This window comes from Cupressus sempervirens, chromosome 1 (assembly GCF_028749045.1).
Source record: "Cupressus sempervirens isolate cs-2001-9-10 chromosome 1, ASM2874904v1, whole genome shotgun sequence".
NCBI classification, from domain to species: domain Eukaryota; kingdom Viridiplantae; phylum Streptophyta; class Pinopsida; order Cupressales; family Cupressaceae; genus Cupressus; species Cupressus sempervirens.
Genome location: NC_143118.1, coordinates 19,297,999 through 19,317,979, shown reverse-complemented (window position 1 = coordinate 19,317,979; position 19,981 = coordinate 19,297,999). Strand labels below are relative to the sequence as shown.

General features: G+C 34.9%; 1 protein-coding gene across 2 annotated transcripts in view; it reads right to left on the bottom strand.

The window, feature by feature from the left end:
- Positions 1–18,241: 18,241 nt before the first annotated feature.
- The window catches only part of AAPT1 (aminoalcoholphosphotransferase 1), a 63,316-nt gene continuing 61,576 nt past the window's right edge, over positions 18,242–19,981 (bottom strand). For both annotated transcript variants that reach the window (XM_089816071.1, XM_089816075.1), the window contains 5 exons: positions 19,719–19,781; positions 19,542–19,600; positions 19,385–19,437; positions 19,217–19,289; positions 18,242–19,130 (listed from right to left, as the gene is read on the bottom strand). In XM_089816071.1, the coding sequence (XP_089672197.1) occupies positions 19,109–19,130; positions 19,217–19,289; positions 19,385–19,437; positions 19,542–19,600; positions 19,719–19,781 (270 nt within the window). In that variant the 3' untranslated portion in view covers positions 18,242–19,108. The remainder of the gene's footprint in view (positions 19,131–19,216; positions 19,290–19,384; positions 19,438–19,541; positions 19,601–19,718; positions 19,782–19,981) is intronic.

The window sequence follows — 19,981 nt, the reverse complement described above, 5'->3', positions numbered from 1 at the left end:
AGGAAAATCCTATGGACTTAGGTTGGTTTAATAGCCATTTGTAAATCCTTCAAAAATGTGGCATTCCAAGTGAATGTTCTAAAGTCCTCTAGCAAGGCCCACTTCTAACAAGGTGGATAAATCCTGTAACAAGGTCACATTTAATAGTGTGTTGAAGCCTTTAACAGGGCAGGCCTTTCATAGGGCATCACTTTAGAAGAGTGAGAATTGAGTAGCATGTTACTGGTAGTTTTTTCAAATTGGGTTTGCACGTAAGTCACTGTGTTATGTGTTGATCTTTTATGTGTTATTCTTACATGTTGATTTATAGTAACTTGTTGAATAGAAAAGTTAAAGCTTGGATGAATGAATGGTTGAATGGACTCATTACACTTAGTGAAAAAGTTTGAATAGGACATTTGGACCTTGAATAACTGATTCACCCCCCCCCCCCCCCCCCCCCACCTCTCAGTTATTCTAAAACATTTCTAACAATTGGTATCAAAGCCATCTGCTAATTTAGTTTCAAAGTACTAGAAGTGGGAAGATTTAGATGTCCAAGAGAGAAGTTCCCAAGCTCAACAAAGAAAACTTTGTTGCATGGCAAAGTCTAATGAAATTGCACCTAGGATCAATAGGTGACTATGCACAAACCTTAATTGGAACAAAACATGTAAATCTAGTTGGACCTCTTACTACAGATAATTTGACCAAAAGGAAGGAGCACAATCAAGCAATGTTGGAGATTGCCTCTGCACTCAACTATGCAAAATATGATGACATCAAAGATTGTGACACTGCATTCAAGATGTGGAAAGCCCTAACAGATATCTATGGAGGAGATCAAAATGTCTAGAGAGCAAAGAGAGAAAGCCTCAAAGGGAAGATTGATGACATGAAAAAGGAGGAAGGTGAAAATGTTTCTCAACATGCTGGTAGAATGAAAGAAGTGGTAAGTGCAATAAAAAGTCTAGGTGGTCAATTGGAAGAAGAAACTGTCAATAGAAAATACTTGAGAACTCTGCTCCCTATCTATGCTATTAGAGTTTTGAGCCATCCAAGAGCTAAGGTGTGTACAAGGAAATACACTAACCTTTGAAGAAATAGTGGGAAGACTTACTGCATTTGAATTGTTCAATTTTGACAACTACAGACTTGAGAATCTTGAATCTTCTTTCAAGGCCAAGATAACAATAAAAGACACTAAGGAGGAGACATCAAACAAGAAGAGAAGAAAAGAAAAACATGCATCCAGTGATAGCAGCACAGATGAGGAAGATGTGGAATAGTTAGAAGCACTACTGGCTAGAAGATTCCATAGAGGCAAAGGTAAATTCAAAGGTAAGCTCCCTATCATATGTTTCAATTGTAATGAAGTAGGTCATATTGCTGCAAGGTGTACACAAAAGAAGAACTACAAAGAAGGAAAAAATTACAAGAATAAAAGAGAAGATGATAGAAAAGACTACAAAGAAAAAGGCAAAAGATGCTACATTGTTGAAGAAGATTATGATGAGAATGATGATGAAGTAGTCTATGTGGCCATGAATGATGAATCAAATAAAGATGAAGATGAAGCAATAGCATTGGTTACCTATGTGAACAAGAATGAAAAATGGATCATAAACAGTAGATGCTCACATCACGTGACAGGAGACAAAAGTAAGTTCATCACCTTTATTCAATATGATGGGAATATGTTAGATTTGGTAATGATGCTCCATGTCAAATCAAAGGAAAAGGCTCAATTAAACTCACAAAGAAAATTTCATTTGATAATGCATACTATGTTGAAGGATTGAACTACAACTTGTTGAGTGTATCACATATAGACAATGTAGGTTGAAAAGTAGAATTTGGAAACAAAACTGCTGAGATCTATGACACTGATGGAAATCTGATAGGAAAAGGGAAACAAACTAGAAGTAACTTGTTTTACCTAGATATGGAAGATGCAACCTATCATGTTGTTAGACTTGATGATGTGTGGTTGTGGCATAAAAGATTGTGTCATGTTAACTTTGACAATCTGATCAGCATCAGCAAAAAGAAGAAGGTCAGAGGTTTGCCCAAATTGAAGAAACCTGAAAACACAATGTCAACTAGGGAAGATGACTAAGTCTAGTTTCAAAAGCAAAACATACATTTCCAAAGAAGTACTAGAGTTAGTCCATACAGACTTATGTGGTCCGATAGAAGTGTAAAGCTACCTAGGAGACAGATACATAATGTTATTTGTAGATGACTATTCCAAGATGATGACTGTTATGTTTTTGAAGAAAATATCTAATGCATTTCAAATGTTCAAGTGGCATTTGGCCAGAGTTCATAAGGAAACAGGGAAGAATCTGAAATGCATAAGGTCAGACAGAGGAGGTGAGTTTACATCAAAAGAATTTGAGATATTCTACAATGACAAAGGCATCAAAATGAAAACATCAGCACCAAGAACTCCACCACAGAATGAAATTGCTGAAAGAAGGAATAGATCAATGATAGACTGTGCTAGAACCTTGATGATGGAGAAAAATGTTGCTTTAAAATACTAGAGAGAAGTTGTAAGCACTACAGTCTACACATTGAATAGAGTCCAAGTCAAGAAAGGTACAAATGCAACACCTTTTGAATTGTGGTATGGTCACTCACCTAATGTAAAACATTTCAAATTCTTTGATTGTAAATGCTATATTTTTAAAGATACTAGAAATGGAAAGTTTGATGCAAAAAGTGATGAAGACATATTCCTTGGATACTCCACTAGAAGCAAGGCATATAAGTGTTTGAATACTAACACTAACAAGATTGTGGAAAGTGCAAATGTAAATTTTGATGAGCATGCAGAAATCCACGTTGATGAGTCCAAGAAATCAGAGGATTATAAATCCTTTGTATACTTCTATGATGGAATGACTGCTGAAGACAATGTTGCAAATCAAGTTGGGAATCAGCAACAAATTTCAGTATCAACTAAGTCACAGCCAGTAAATGTCGAGCTGCATTCAAAAGTCGAGTTGTAGAATATAGAAAATGCACATTCTAACTCTAAAACTAGTGCACATGAGAGAAATGATGAAATACCAGATGGAGAAGAGAAAAATGACTCTAAAGTTGAAGGATCAAACATGGAAAGAAGGACTAAACCAACATTAGCCAAGTATGTAAGAAGACATCACCCTGTAGATCAAATCATTGGTGACAAGGATACTAGACCAATGATAAGGAATAGACTCAAGAATGAATCATGTTTGTTGAGCAAAGTTGAACCTAAAATAGTGAAAGATACACTACAAGATGATGACTGGTATAAAGCCATGGAAGAAGAGATAGATCAAATTTAGAAGAACAAAACCTGGACCCTAGTTCCTAGACCAGTTGATAAGAATGTAATTGGTACCAAATGGGTGTTCAAAAATAGACTTGATGAGAATGGTGAGATAACTAGAAACAAAGCCAAATTAGTTTGTAAAGGCTATGCCCAAGAAGAAGGACTGGATTATGGGGAAAAATTTGCCCCTGTTGCAAGAATGGAAGGATTGAGAACATTGCTTGCATATGCTGCATACCAAGGTTTCAAAGTCTACCAGATCGATGTGAAGTCTACATTTTTTAATGGTATACTAGAAGAGGAAGTCTACATAGAACAACTAAAGGGATTTGTTGATGACAAGAACAAAGATATTGTTTGCAAACTGCACAAGGCACTTTATGATTTGAATCAAGCACCTAGAGCATGGTATGAGAGACTGCACAAATATCTTGTGAAGATTGGATTTGAGAGAACAAATGATGACAACAACTTGTACATTAAGGCTGAAAAAGGTAACGAGATTTTGATATCTGAAATCTTTGTTGATGATATAATATTTGGAGGAAAAGATGCTCTATACAAAAATTTTGTTGATCAAATGAAACATGAGTTTGAGATGTCAATGTTTGGAGAAATCAAATTCTTTGTTGGTTTGCAAGTACATCAATTGAAGAATGGCATATTTGTGACCCAATCCAAATACATCAAGGAGATACTCAAGACATTTGGATTAGAAGATTCCAAACTAGTTAGCACACTAATGGCAACTAGACATAAGCTATCCAAGAATGAGGAGTCTATTGGAGTAAATTAGACATTATATAGATCAATGATTGAAAAGTTTCAATATGTTGTACATATTAGGCTAGACATTGCATTAGCTATTGGAATAGTGGCAAGATTTTCTACAAATCCAAGAGAAAATTATCTGATGGTAGTAAAGAGAATACTAAGGTATCTAAAAGGAACTGATGACTTTGGTTTGTATTACAAGAGAAGTGAAAAGTTTGAACTAAGAGCCTACACTAATGTAGATTGGGGAGGTAATATTGATGACAGAAAGAGCATCAATGGAGGAGCACTTTTCTTGGGAAAAAGATTGATTACATGGACCAGTAAAAAGTAAAGTTGTACCTCACAATCGACTATTGAAGCTAAATATGTTGCAACTGCTATCAATTGCACTAATATTGTATGGATCAAACATTTGTTGCAAGGTATGAAGGAAGAGGTAAATGAGCATGTGATACTTTATTGTGATAATACAAGTGCTATCAACATATCAAAGAATCTTGTAATGCATGCTAAAACCAAGCATATTGCAATCAAGTATCACTATGTAAGAGAATTGGTAGAAGATAAGTAAGTGAAGATGGAATATATAAGCTCAAAGGAACAAATTGTTGACATATTCACAAAAGAACTACCTAAAGATGCTTTTGAGTATCTTGGAGGTAAGTTAGGGGTGATACCCCTAGCCAAGGCTACTTAAGAATAAGCAAGACTGCCCTGCATCAAATGAGTTGATTGCTGAAATATTACACATTGATGTAGAGGATACCTACTGTAGGATTTATGCCTAAAGTAATTGAAGTGCAGAAGTTTGAAATCAATCACAGGCAAGGTGACAGAAGAAAAATTGAATTAATTTATAAATGCTATACTTGCATGGTAAGATGCTAATAGGTCTTTGGCATTGTTGTCAAAGAGGGAGAAGTAGTGAGAAACTGATCAATAGCATTTGATCAAAAGTATGAGGGAGAAATGTCAAGAAAATGCAGAAACTGATCAAATGAAGATAGAAGGAGAAGTAGATAGAAATGATCAACAGTTGACAAATGAAGATGAAGAAGCTGATCAGAACAAAAAATAGTAGAAGATGAGCAATGCATACAGAGGGAGAAAACAAAAGAAAGGCTACAGTAGCTAAGAGGGAGATGTGAGAACTAATGGTAACACAATTTTCTTTTTGGCATTTGACTTACAGTTTTAACCTAGTTAGCTTGTGGTTGAATAGTTTAGTCTGATGGTTGATCAGTTTGGTTTGCCATCAATGCCAAAGAGGGAGATTGTTGGAAATCTGATTGAAAAGATCATTGTGAGAAGATGATTGAAGATCAAAGAGGGAGATTGTTGTTAACAGAATGTTTTCAATCATTGTTTTGTCATTGATGCCAAACCTACTATTTGTAGGAATGGCAATTGCTTATAAGATCCAAGTACTATCACTTAGTTGATTGATGAAGAGGATTTGATCAACAAGATGTAACAAGAACACCTAATAGAAAGGTTGAGTTATGATGTTGTAATGAAGTGCAAGAATCATTTAAGACAATGGTTAAATGATGTATTGATAACATACTCAAAGATACAGAGCATGGTCACACTTAGAAACATTGGGGGAAGAAGTTGTAACAAAGTTGACTGCAAAACTTAAACTAAGTTCATTAGTGGGTGTCGAGCAAGCTAGTTGAAGCCGAGCAAATTCTCAGTTGGAGCTGAGCAATAGAAAATTCTAGTGTGTGTCGAGTGAAGTTCAAGTGCCGAGCAAAGTATTAGGTGTCGAGCATCAAAAAATCATAGTTGGTGCCGAGTGAACTTCAGGTGTTGAGCATCAATAAAAACACAGTTGATGCTGAGTAACACAATATGTGTTGAGCATCAAGATTTCAATAGTACCGAGTTGCTACATTATTTTAAATAATGAAGAATCGCCAAATTTGAGTTGACTTAGTTATTACCTTGAATTTTGTGAACTAGTTGGAGGATAAGGATGATGTGTTGGTGGCACATAATTCTATGTAAACTGTTTTTGGGCAAATTCAAAGCAATTATTCAAGAAGTTTCTAGAGGAAACAAAATATGTGCTAGATACAATGAATCCTACCTAATCCATACAAATTGAAATTAAAGAATGGAAGAATCGAGCGGGAAAGGAACTCCAAGACTTCTATTTAAGGAGTCAATAGACTAGGAAGAAAATGGTGTCGATGTTGTTGCTGCTAAAGTGCCAAATTGCAAAGTGGTTAGAAGGGTGTCAAGGAGAAGGCATCTAAGAGAAGGAAGAGCACAAAGGCTCCACTTCTACAAGTGGTCAAGAAGAGATGGTTGCACTGGTACATTGAGTATGGAGACTCAAGAAGACTGAACCTGAAAGGAGGGCAAGTTGTCAAGGGTTGCAGAGACTGAAAGCCAGGCAATGGTATGAGCTCAGAAGTGATCTGAGATCTGCAAGTTGAGTTCTATGTTATAATTAAGTCAAAATCCCTAATTGTTACTCTCTAGCAATTGTATCAGTTAGGATAGGAGGAAAATCCTATGGACTTAGGTTGGTTTAATAGCCATTTGTAAATCCTTTAACAAGGTGGCATTCCAAGTGAATGCTCTAAAGTCCTCTAACAAGGTCCACTTCTAACAGGGTGGATGAATCCTCTAACAAGGTCACATTTAACAGTATGTTGTAAGCCTTTAATAGGGTAGGCCTTTCACAAGGCGTCATTTCAAAAGAGTGAGAATTGAGTAGCATGTTACTGGTGGTTTTTCCCAAATTGGGTTTTCACATAAATCACTGTGTTATGTGTTGATCTTTTATGTGTTATGCTTGCATGTTGATTTACAGTAACTTGTTGAATAGAAAAGTTAAAGCTTGGATGAATGAATGGTTGAATGGACTCACTACACTTAGTGAAAATTTTGAATAGGACATTTGGACCTTGAATAACTGATTTAGTTTACAATTCACTTCAATATAGCTACGCCAAAACATGGAATCCTTGTCAACATAGACTTCATGCAAATCTAATTGCTCAATTTCTAGCTATAGAAACATCAAAAAATCCTTCCTTCAAATTTATACACCAAGCTTCCTTCTACTATACTCTTAATAAATTATCATCGATGGAACCAATTGCTTTCAAGGAATTGCCAAAACTAAGGATGAGTCATCAATATCTATTTAGGGGAGGATGTTGAATAAATTCAATATTCAGGAATACACAGTGCACATCTATAACTATCTAGTAATCATGTTATAATCCTCAATGATTATAGAAACCAATGTAATATTTTACTATATCAAATTCTTCAACGACTTGATATGTGAAGAGTTTGATAGTGGCTTGTCTCGATAGTCAATTCATGATGTATAGAGGGTTGGCCCTTTAAAATCATGTAGTCACAAACATGGACTTTCAAACTTGCTCTGTCATTTGAGCTCCTCATCCAAAGTTATCAATCTCCCTTGTCCTGCAAAAATATTCTCAAAGGAAAAGATCAAGGCAAATAGCTCTTATAGTACATACTGAAAATTAATAAGAGAGAGATTAATATGATACTCAATATAAGATCTTTCCAATAAAATATAGATAAAATTCTATACTTTGAACATATACACATATATTCTATCTTCTATAAAATAGATTATCAAAAATCATCTTTTCAATAATAATTATAAATTATCCTTTGATTATATTTACAGTAATTATTATCCTAGAAGATTATGTAAACATAATAAGAGGTAATCTTCTTAATTATTAATCATTGATGGCTTTAAATTGATCTATGTTTCATGGATTGATTATATGAGATCGCTAAATACATCAACCTCATCATTGCATACTATCAATATGCTAACAAAATTAATATTTTAATTACATTTATATCGACTTGTCATTCATAAAATAACATTCAAATAGTCAACACACTCTTACCTATATACTTGCTTGGATTGGTTCTCAAGAAATAATCACTCTCAAACAAGCTTTGAAAAACAAACTTTGAACAAAGGGAAAGTAATAGTAGAAAACAAATCGAGAAAATGACTAAGTCATATACCACAAAAAAAAATTGAGCAAGTTCAAACAACATTAACAGACATGGTGATAAGATAAAATGAACTAAAAGAGAAAATAAAAGAGGCCAAATCATGGGCACAAGCGGTCAACGAACTGTCCACAAAACAAAAGGAAGTCATTCAAAAACAAATCAAGAAACAAATTAGAGAGGAGAAAGAAATACAAGAAAAGGATGTAAACATCATTATTAAAGGTTTAAAAGACTATGGGGAATGTGAAAAAATGGATATTTTGACACATGACTTCCTTAGGGACAAACTAAATTGGACGGGTAAAATTTAACAAGCAAATAGAAATGGAAGAAGTATGGGAATGGGGAAAAACAGACATGTGAGAGCTACTTTAAGTAGCATAGAAGACAAGAGTGCAATCTTGAAGAATGTGGAGCTACTCAAAAACACCCAAATATACTTAGATGAGGATTTGACCATTAACCAACAAGAGGAAAGGAGGAAGGAGTGGGAAAAGTAAAATCAAAAAAGGCTACCGGCAAATGGGCTTGGATGAAAAATAGTAAAGCACAGATTGTCGATAAATCAATGAATCAGAAATAGAAACTTAGGGCCCCACAAGAGTCTAAGCATAGTGAGTTGGAATTGCAGAGGCTATCCATGGAGAAGAGGATTGGGGTTGGGACCTATAGATGAAGGGAAAGACATTATTTTTCTCATAGAAACACATGAACATGAAGGGTGTAGGATTCCAGATTTCAAAGGGTACAATAAATTCTTTGTGTGGAATGAAGAAACAAAGACAAGTAAATGTCATGGAGGGATTACTATCTTGATAAGAGATACCTGGAACAAAAACATAAAATTGGAGAAAGAGGACCCAAATAAACAATTTATATGTGATGAAGTACAAGGCAGGAGAATCCCCAAAGGGGATGTCCAAAACCCTAGCAAATAATCACGCAGTTGAAACACAACAACAAGCAACAATAATGCAAGATATGATACCAAACCACAACTCTTTATTCATAAAATAATTGATTATATGCAATATACTCAACTGTAAGGCCTTCCAGTTTAGGGCCAAATACAAATAGCAAATACAATATCAATTCTGCAAGATCCAACAATATCCAACTTACAATCCCAATCCCAGCTAGTCCAAAACCACAACTGGATAAGAACACCAAGAAGAATTCACACTTGTACCCTCAGGTCCACCAAGCAATCCTCTGGTTCTCAAGCCATAGCTACTGGCCCTTCAAAGTTTGCATCTACCCTTCATCCCCTTCTCCAAGTTGGATGATAATTATCCTCAAGACTCCACAAACCCCCTACTTATACCCAACTAAGCCACAAGTCAACCTAGTTCATTAGAAATTAAATTATATCCCTTACATTAAATATATGTTGAGCCACAAGTCAGATACAACACCAATTAAATACCCATACATAAATAAAATGCCAAAGTCAGCTCATAAACAACTTGGTACCAATAGAAACCAAGACCAAGTCGAGTGCCAGAGAAAACCAAGCCACGAATTAGCCAAACCATAAGCACTGTCGAGCTCCCAAAACATGCCGAGATCCATAGATTATGTTGAGCTCCCGGTATTTGTCAAGCTCCAAAGAGTATGTCAATCTCCCACCGTCTGTCAAGCTCCATAGAATATGTCGAGTTCCCAGGGTTTGCTAAGCTCCACAACCAAAATTATGCTCAAAAAATGACCAAGTACCACTCCTTTGGTGACCAATTCCACATCTTCAAGCCAAAATTTCTCCAACATGCAAGATTGCAAGCCAACCAAGGATGCTCCTGCATCAATATGGCTAAAGATTGAGGATGATGAGGAGATCACATGGCTGGCAGCGTGCTATTTTGCACCAAAAAGCTCTAAATTCTACAAAAAAGAGAAATCTAGACAACGAAGATCCATTTGCAACTCTAAAGAAAGATGTGCTTTCTTTTAATCATATTGGAAACATTATCCTTATAGGATATTTTAGTGCACTCGCTTTGGGGTTGGACTCTTAGGGCTATGTAGCCTCCGCAGGTTGGTTATTTGTAATGGTATGAAGATGTGGCTAAAATCAAACAGAATCACCTTTAAAACATATAACAGACAAAGTGTGGTGGACTATATAATATGTTTGCAATCAACCATCACCAAGGTCGATGATTTCATAATTGAACAATGTCTTATGGAGCTAAATTCAAACCATATGCCCCTCTATATTAAATACAATATGGAAGTCAAAAGGCTACAAAGTGATCAAGTCCTAGATGGCAGTACAAAAGGACATAAAGAGGGAAAGATTCTTATAAAAAATAAAAATAAAAAGGCATTTTGTGCCACTCTTGAACAACAAATCCCAATGTACCATGACATCACGAATCTCAATGAGAACAATGATAAGAAAAACCACATCAGCAACAACTCATTTCTCACTAATTCAAAAAGCGTTAAAGGATTGTAAGAGAACAAGGATAATGAAGAGCATTTCAAACACTTTTCCAGCTAACCCATGGTATGACAAAGAATGCAAGGCCTCAAGAAGAAACCTTAAAGGGAGAAAGGAAAAAAAAGCAATCATAAGAGAATACAAATAGCTAATCAAATCCAAAAAAGAAGAATGTGAGATTAATCGAAGGAAGGTGCTAATCATATTAGGAAAGCATAATCCTAAAGGTTTTTGGAGGAAGTTACAACAAGCTAGAAAACATATTGAAAATAAAATTACGGACTCCCAATGGCTAAAATACGCAAAAACTATTTATGAAAGACAGGAGAGTGAAGTTTCACTCCCCACAATCAACAGCTCGGCTGAACTATTTTCAAATAAAGACATTACTCTAGGGATAAGGAGATTAGCGAGCAGAAAAACTTAGGATATTGATGGGTTGCAGGCTGAATTTCTAAAGTGGAGGATAGATTTGTTGGCTCCACACATCAAGAACATTTTTAATAAGGTCACACAAGGTTTCTTTCCCACGGAATGGACCACCAACGTGGTTATCCCTCTTCATAAAAGAGGGGATGTCAACAATCCTTCCAACTACCGCACCATCATAGTGAACCTCCTATTAAGCAAGCTCTATGGGAGTATGGCAGAGCGTAGAATCAATGGATGAGCAGAAAAAGAAGGAAAAAGAGCTACAAGTCAGGTGGGTTTCAGACCAAAACACTCCACCATTGATCACTGCATTACCCTAAGATATCTCATCAAGAAAGTGTGGGATAAACAAGGAGAAGAGGCTTTTTAGTGCTTTGTTGACTTTAAGAAAGCTTTTGACACCGTTCCTAGGGATAAATTATGGAATAGGATGGAAGAATTGGAGGTCTCAATAGAGTACAAGGTTACTTTTTATAAGCTTTATGACCAAGTTAAAGCGAAAATCAAAACCAAAGAGGGCATGTCAGAATGTTTGACAGCGACATAGGGATCAAATAGGGGTGCTTGTTATCTTCTACCTTGTTTGGCTTCTATATTGACAAGTTAGAGGAATGGTTAAACAAATCCAATGGAGAGGAAATTTGAATGGTTGATTATGTGATTAGATTACTTCTTTGTGTTGATGACTTTGTTCTCTTTGCTAAAATAGCACAGAGGCTGAGGGAACATTTGAGTAACTTAGAAACATTTTGCACAGAGGTAGGGATGGAGGTCAACACATCTAATACCAAGATCATGGTATTTTCCTTAAGGAAAAGAGAACAATAATGCGCTTTCATATTTAATAGCAAAGCTCTAGAGATTGTAGAAGAATACAAGTATATGGGGATCAATTTCCATTACCAATTAAGTTGGAAAATATGCAGATCAAAAAGGATACAAGGGGGATGGAAGGCATCTTATCTTCTTTAGAATAGGTGTAGGACAGTGGAGTTATGGGATTAGAAGACTAAGAAAACCCTCTTTGGGTTGTTGGTGATTTTGATTATTTTGTATGGCAGCAAGGTATGGGGGAGCAGCGTATCAAACCATAAATGGCGGCAAATTGAAAGAATTTAGAAGCACTTCATTACAACTAATTTCAAAATCAAATCAACAATTCCTTACGAGATTATTTTGGCGAAGGCGGGTACGTTCCCGATGGAGGCCTTAGCAATTGTTAGATTGTTGAGCTATCTAAAAAAGGTGGATAAAATGGATGTGGATCGTTGGCCTAGTACGGTTGTTGATGGAGAGCTTGTCCGTCAAAAAAAGATATGGAAGAAACAAAATGATAAATAATTCAACAAGTGGAACATTGACTACCAAGAGTGCCCGAAAAACAATTTAGAAATGAAAGAATGGGTGGCAAAAAATATCAAATCTATCATGTACACAAATCAATTAGGTAGAAAAAAAGATTATTATGTCAAAGAATTTAATCCCACATGCGAGCATGACAACAAAGAGTATTTAGGAGCCGAGATCAAAGGAAAGGCAAAAATCTTAATCGTCCAACTAAGATCTAGATCACACCATTTGATATGTGAGATTGGCAGATGGAAGGTCCCTAAGGAAGAGTGGGAGGGCAGATTTTGCAGATTTTGCAGATTTTGCAATGAGGGAGTGGTGGAAACAGAGTGGCACTATGTGAAGGATTGCACTGCATACAAGGACATTCACAACCAGCACAAAGAAACTTTAAGGGTGAACAGCATAAAATATCTTTTCGAAAGACCAAGACTCCTCAAGGGAGCCATCTCACTTATGCATATCCACAACAAAAGGGAGAGCGTGGAGAAATCGCAACAGACTGAATAAAGGGTCTTATGTTGGTCCCTTAGACTTATGGTCTCGTAGATGTCATTAAAAATCTTTCATTTCATTTGAAGACCTTACCTTTTGATGATCATGTGCCTTGGCGTTATCACCTACAACATATACTTTATCTTCCTTAGAATATTGTGCCCTTTCATATGTGTCATAGGAGGTGATCGAGCATGGATCTCGTTATCCCCTTAATTACTGATTTCTTCTATAAATTTTGTTTATTGTGTTCATCACACATGTATTATCTTTCTAAAGTTGAAGTATATATTTAGCCTGATCAATTAGGGGTAATGTCTCTTCCATGTGATTGGTTAGCGGTGGATTGTCCTCCTTTGTCTCAATTAGTTTGCACGTTATATATTCATCGTACGCTTCTCCTTCATGCATCGTCATGTAGGTCTTCTCCACATAGGCCACCTTTCTTACCTCTGTATCTGATAATGTGATTAAGGTTTGGTTCCACCCAATAACCCATGACTCTGTAGTACAACACGTGTTACCTGTTTATTTCTTATTTCCATGCAAAGGCATCCAAGGAGTGATGTTGGTATCGGATAAAACCTAAACTAAAACGTAAATCTTTACCAAGCTTAATGTCTAAAAATGTTCAATACTACTCGTTCCTACATAGGCTTGTGATGGTATCCAAGGAAAATGCTTTTGTTTAATATGTCATCTATGTCTTCTTTATGTTTTCCCATCTTCATTTTTGGGCGGGATCTTATTTTCCATATTCTATATCATTCCATATCCATGGAAATAGACGTTGATGTGTCGGTATTAACAAATATATAATACTTTTTATTCAATACATGTAGTGCATCGATATTTTTCGTCTTATCTCTCGATATCTTCCAAAATATATGAGTAGATCTTCCCATGGTGGTCGGACGAAGGAGCCATGATAATTATCCCAAAGAAAAATTAGAAGTGTTCAACCTGTAAATGCATTTGCCAAGCTTCCACGTTTGTACAAACATCATCATTGAATTCTAACTGGTAGGTTCGTCTTTAGAAATAATGTAGGTATCGATGTATTATTCTATCACATTTTGCCTTTCCTCATATGTATACCGTGAATCAATATATATTATATCAATCTAAATTGAGGATGGTCCAAGAGTCAGACCATGTGCAAAGTCCCTAAGATCATTTTGTAATATTAAACAGATTATTAGAGATGGATTATGAGTTATACCCTTTGTGTGATGACTAAGTATCTTAAGGTTGTGTATATACTTTGTCACAACTATTATAATCCCAATTCAGGCAGTCATCTTAATCTCCTATTCCATCACACACAGATCTCCCATATTTGTCCTTTAATGGTATAGATTGGTGTGCATCTCCCGCTGATTTGTCCCATCAATTTACTGATTGTACAGGGTTTTGGGTTTGACTGGATTATGAATGCATGGCTGGTCTAGTAGTACATATTTTCTATTTCAATCCCTTCTTTCAATGTTTTTAATCATTTTCTTACATTTGCAGTCTGCTCTGATATCATGTTGATTGAATGATCTCTGTGAATGTAATGGCACTATCTATTTATGTGTTTCTCAAGTGCAGATCCAAATGTATATATATAGGAGTGGAAGAGACATGTCTCTATGTTAATGAATATCGGTTTGTCAGTTAATTTCCATTAGACATGTCTAACTGATGATTAATCAAATGCAATAATACTTAACCAACCACAGGGGATTAACTCTAGATCAATTCAACCTGACTAAAGCTACAACATTAACAATTTGGTCTTCTTGATGGAGTAATAATAGAGAGTACATATCATAGTAAATAAGATGCAACACCTTAATCTCTATAACCTCGGATAATTAGAATATATCACTAAGAACCAACATTGTTATAATAATGATTAACTGTGTATCCAATTTACTCAACACTATCATTTTGCTTTGCAAAATCATTCTTCTCATAATGAAAGTCAGATTATTCAATCTTGTCAACAGTTAGTGGCTTATCAAATATATTATCGACATCTCATAAATATCAACATTATTAATGTTCAACAATATCTACATTATCAATAAAGGAATGATAAGAAATAATCGGTAAACATGTTTTTAACATCATTATAGACTTAACTTTGGATCACTATTTGAAATGGTTTATCCAACCAAAATTCATGTCTCATAGACTTTAAAAGTGTATTAGGAATATTATGTAGTTATCAATGTTGTGTTAAATGATTATCAAACAACAAAATATACAAGGTGGCCTTGATGTCCAAGACATTGCGTACAAATTTGGCCATCATTGGACTAATACAATATTTTGGAATGCTTTATATTTTGAATTGATACAAACATCACCAAAAGATGAAAACTCAACATGTCATTTATTCATGTCCTAATACAAATTCTATGACTTAAATTATTTTCATACATGCGACCCAAGAGAACCTATAGACCGCAATCACTCCTAGTTGATATATGACAATCTCAAACTCCCAAAATGGATTTGGATGATGTAACAAATTTTGATAAATGGATCTTATGCTTTTGTAACTTTGGTCATTGCATTTTTTTCAAAAGAAAACCTTCATTTATTTAGAATTGACAAAATGCAATAAGAAATACATTTTATTTATTTATTTTTCACTAATTAACCTATCGTTCATTTGGTCCTAACAAACATATTAAGCACAAAATTATATAGACTGAAATTGTAACTAAAATGACAATCTATCTTCATATAAAGCAGATACGGTGAATGATTATCAAATACTTCTTACAACCCAAAACCCACGTTATCACTAGAAATCAATTGACAATGTTGTTTGCTAGTTTCTGCAATGGCATTAACTTAAACACATATACTCCTTACAACCCAAAACCCAGTTTATTACAAGAAATCAATTGACAATGTGGTTATTGGTTTCTATTTGGTTGTTAGTTTCTTTTCAATGTGGTTGTTAGTTTCTGCACATGGCATTTTGTGGTTTGGTGCTCCTGGGCTTAAGCCCTCAATCCATCTAAATTTTAGTTTTTAGTTTTTTTAAATTTCAGTAGACTTTGGTGGATCTCTAAAGATTGCGCCCTCTGGCACTTTTTACAGTAGAATTAGTAATTATTTGACTAATTTCTATATGACTGGCCCTGTCCAATTATTTTATGCCTGTTTCTTTGAAGACTGTGCATGAACTCCTGGGAGGATTTTTTTGTATTAAAGGAGGGGAAATGTTATTTTTTTGTCATTGTGCTGATGATATGATAATAAATATATGTGTTGTAAGTCCTATTATGTGGTTCAATCACTTCTAAAGATTTGTATGTACCGAACAACCCCCTTCTTTTGGCAGCTTTGATAAAAAAATTACATAATGTCTTTAAATCAAAGCCTCTCTTTTCAATATTAGATTCTTATCAAATCCTTCAAAACAAAGAACATGAATTTCAACCTCAACCGAAAATTCTTATTTCACATATTCCATGGTCTCCCACAATATTCAACGCACCACATATTCTGTTCTCATATGCCTCGCTTCAAGATAAAAGCAATAATACAGATAGTAACAAGTCTGCAATTCTGAGCTCTATTCAAGTGGATTGTCTAACACAGGCAGGGCAGCAAGAAATCGCACGCCTAGCATAATTAAAAACCTTACAGCAGACAAAAACAAGTATATACCTTTCAAACGCCATTTATGGGAATCAATACTCATTTCAGCAAGAAATATGTTCAAAATAGTTGTTTTTCCAATTCAACGTCACAGATACAGATTCAATTTCCAACACCAAAAACCAGAATGGAACACTCCATGATTGACTTTTCAACACAGAACTATGAATAACACGGAAGTCTTCTATAATTTTTAATGACGTCATTATTTCACTTGCTTTGATTGCAACCAACAAAGAGCTTTAGCGCCCACAAAATAATTTACTGCATCTGCCCTTAATGCTCTTGCTAATCTGTAATTGCATTGGGTATCTTAGACGTGTACTATGATTTTCATCTCTATGTTGTTTTCCCTAACACAGTTCAAGTAGAGAATTGCTATGATACCACTGTTAGGTCCAAAACAGGCAGAATATATTATGTATCAACTGCTCATTACATAGATTTACATTGAAAATTATTAGCAAATAAAACAGTTTATTGCTGTATAACCATCTAAAGTGAAACTATATTACAAAATGCTTCAACCCCAGAACATTAACACAACAATTTTGCCTCTTAAAATTCAAGTATTTACTTCTTTGAACCTACTTTCTCCTAAAAGTCTAATTAAACAAAAAAGTTATTTATAAGACAAGCACCTCCATTACAAGAGTCAACAGAGCCTTGAACAACCCTCATTCTTCCACAGTTTGATATCAGCTGATTTTGACAAACATTTCGAAATATGGCTTAAGTTTTCAACGATTATGAAGATTTAATTTGCTTATCTATGGATCATTTCGTAAATGTTCCTGCATTTTCAAAGTAAAACTACTCAATTTGTGTTGCAGGTTAATATTGTAGAACTGTCATTTAAATCTTGATTTCTGACAAGTTTGATGATTAACAAAGAGAATAAGTAGTCTTTAAGCTTAAAACGAGGAATGAAAACGTTGCCCCAATAGCAATTTCAGAAGTCAATTTTCAAAATAAGATGCAGTACACCACATTACTGTAATATTCACGCACTGCATCAGAAATAACCCAAAGTATTTCCTGAAAACATTATGGTTGAATCTTTCCATGCCAGGTGACTTGCTTGAAAATGATATATTCAGTGTATGCACATGAAATCACATTTAGATAGAGTCCCTTGTAAAGGACTGCATGCTTACTGTCATTTAAAAAGCACTAAATCAATTTCAGTATGTCTGAAATCCTAACTGTATACAAAACCCCCCTTACCAGGCATATAGTCCATATCTTTTGCTATTGTTTATATTTCATCATAGGTTGGTAGCTGAAATTTTTACATCTCAATGAAGTTGCCAAATCTCTGAAGTATTGAAATGATGCCCCTTTTAATATAACAATAAATATACAAATCATTTTTAATGGCCTTGGAGTATCCTATGTCATGTAGAGCAAAACACAAAGTTGCCAAAAATGTTATACTGTAAAAGGTCTTCCAAGTGGCCATTGTGCTCAATTAAAATAATCCAACACTAAAGTGCAAAGGATGATACCAACCTGAGAAAGTACCATACATATTTAACAGAATTTCTAGAGCTCTGTTATCTAATATGTTTCCATCATACATGAAAAGCATTCAAAACTTATATGAGACAGACCATATAGTGATGGCATATGTTTCCATCATACATGAAAAGCATTCAAAACTTATATGAGACAGACCATATAGTGATGGCACATACTGTGATTTTAACTCGATAAATCAACTGAAATAATCATCCTAGAATGCCTTGTAGTGTAAAATAAACATATGATTATCATAAACAGCAGCAATGTAAATGTTTCTGGCTACATCATGGATTCATATAGAAATTGTGTTGATTATCCACTTCAGTTGAAGCCTTTCTTACTCTTTGAAGACAAGAAAACCTCCCATACATATTTGTTGGCAAGCTCAGAAAGTTGTGTGTTCCATCCCCTTTAGATTCTGCTCATTGTTCAATACATAAGCATTTGAATTGAAATTCGTATGAGTTATGAATTGACCCTTTCACAGCAATACAGCACATGGTATTTAGTTTGAAAAAATTAAATTATGTTTAAACAAGATACATGAAGATGTGCTGAGTAAATGGCAAAATTATATTGCACAGATGCCTTCAATGTGTTACCAAGACTGAAAGGCACTGATTGCTTACTGAATTGAATCCCACAGCTTTTTACCTCAGTTTCTGCTGTAAATTTCACTCAAGGAAAAAATCTTAGCCATTTTCTCCCTCTCTTTTTCCATTTAATGCTTTCAAAATCTATAATCTTAAACGTAAAGATTCATTTCTTGCAATTGAGTTTCGCAAGATATACACAGCAAAAAAATCAACACACTACAGGTAGCTTGGATCACGCCCAAAGCCCTTCCAGCTTTCTTGCATTTCCATCAACCCAGATGAAGATTGTTGCTACCAGATATGTTGTACTTGTGAACAGAGTCATTTGATTATGTTGGAAAAATAATCGATGAATACATGGTAGTATGAAATCAGAGTTGCTTTCTATTTACTTTTAATTTGTGACAACGCATTTTGACATTATCTTCAAAATGCGTAAAAGTGTAGCCTCAACAGGCGAAGCATTCCATCCGTGATAAAAGCAGCACTATCTCAAGCTTCTTTCCTAGTTATCCTGAATATCAACAAAAGAAAAAGGGAAAAGCTTTAAAGCTCTGACATCACAAAGTATTTCTCACTCTGGACACTGACAATAGTTACCTGAAACATTGAATGCCTAAAGCAGTTGTTATGTCATGAATGACGCTGACAGCAAAATGCATGTAAAGAGAAACTGCAATCAATCAAAGAATGACGTATTAAAGATAGATGTCAAAAACAGAGTCAAGTTATTGAATTTCTGTTGAATTTGAAAAAGAAGTTTGGGACCTGTAAAGGTACAGTATCCAAGTAGAAGCCATCGCTCATCAACGAGGGGAGTTCTGAAAGCAAATAACATCACAAAAGCTGTGAATTCAAAATTACCACAAGAAATATATATAATTCTAAACAAACGTGATTTTCAATTGAAGAAAGGACAACATACCCGCCCAAAAGCTTTGCTGAAAGTGCATTTGCAATAGCAAGAGGGAGAAACAACAATGACTGTAATAAAAGGCAAATTGAGTGTGAGCAAGACAATTCCTATAGATTAATAGCCTACAGATTCATACCACATAAAACTGAAAACTTTTGCCTGATCTTTTAACCTACAGAGTCATACCATGCACATGCCAGTCTTTAACCCTTTTGGTTCATCGCAATTATGTGCCAAAATCATTCTTCCCTGCAAAATAGAACTACTGGTAATGAGTTTGGTGGAAAAAAGACTATTACTATTTCAATATATAACTGCAAACAAACCAGAACACAAAGTTAGGAAAAACCAAATTAATTTAGCCTGTGTATAACAGACTCTAGGTAAAATTATGATTCTGTAACTACCATATCGAACCTGTGGTGATGCTGAAGGCCTGTGAAAATATA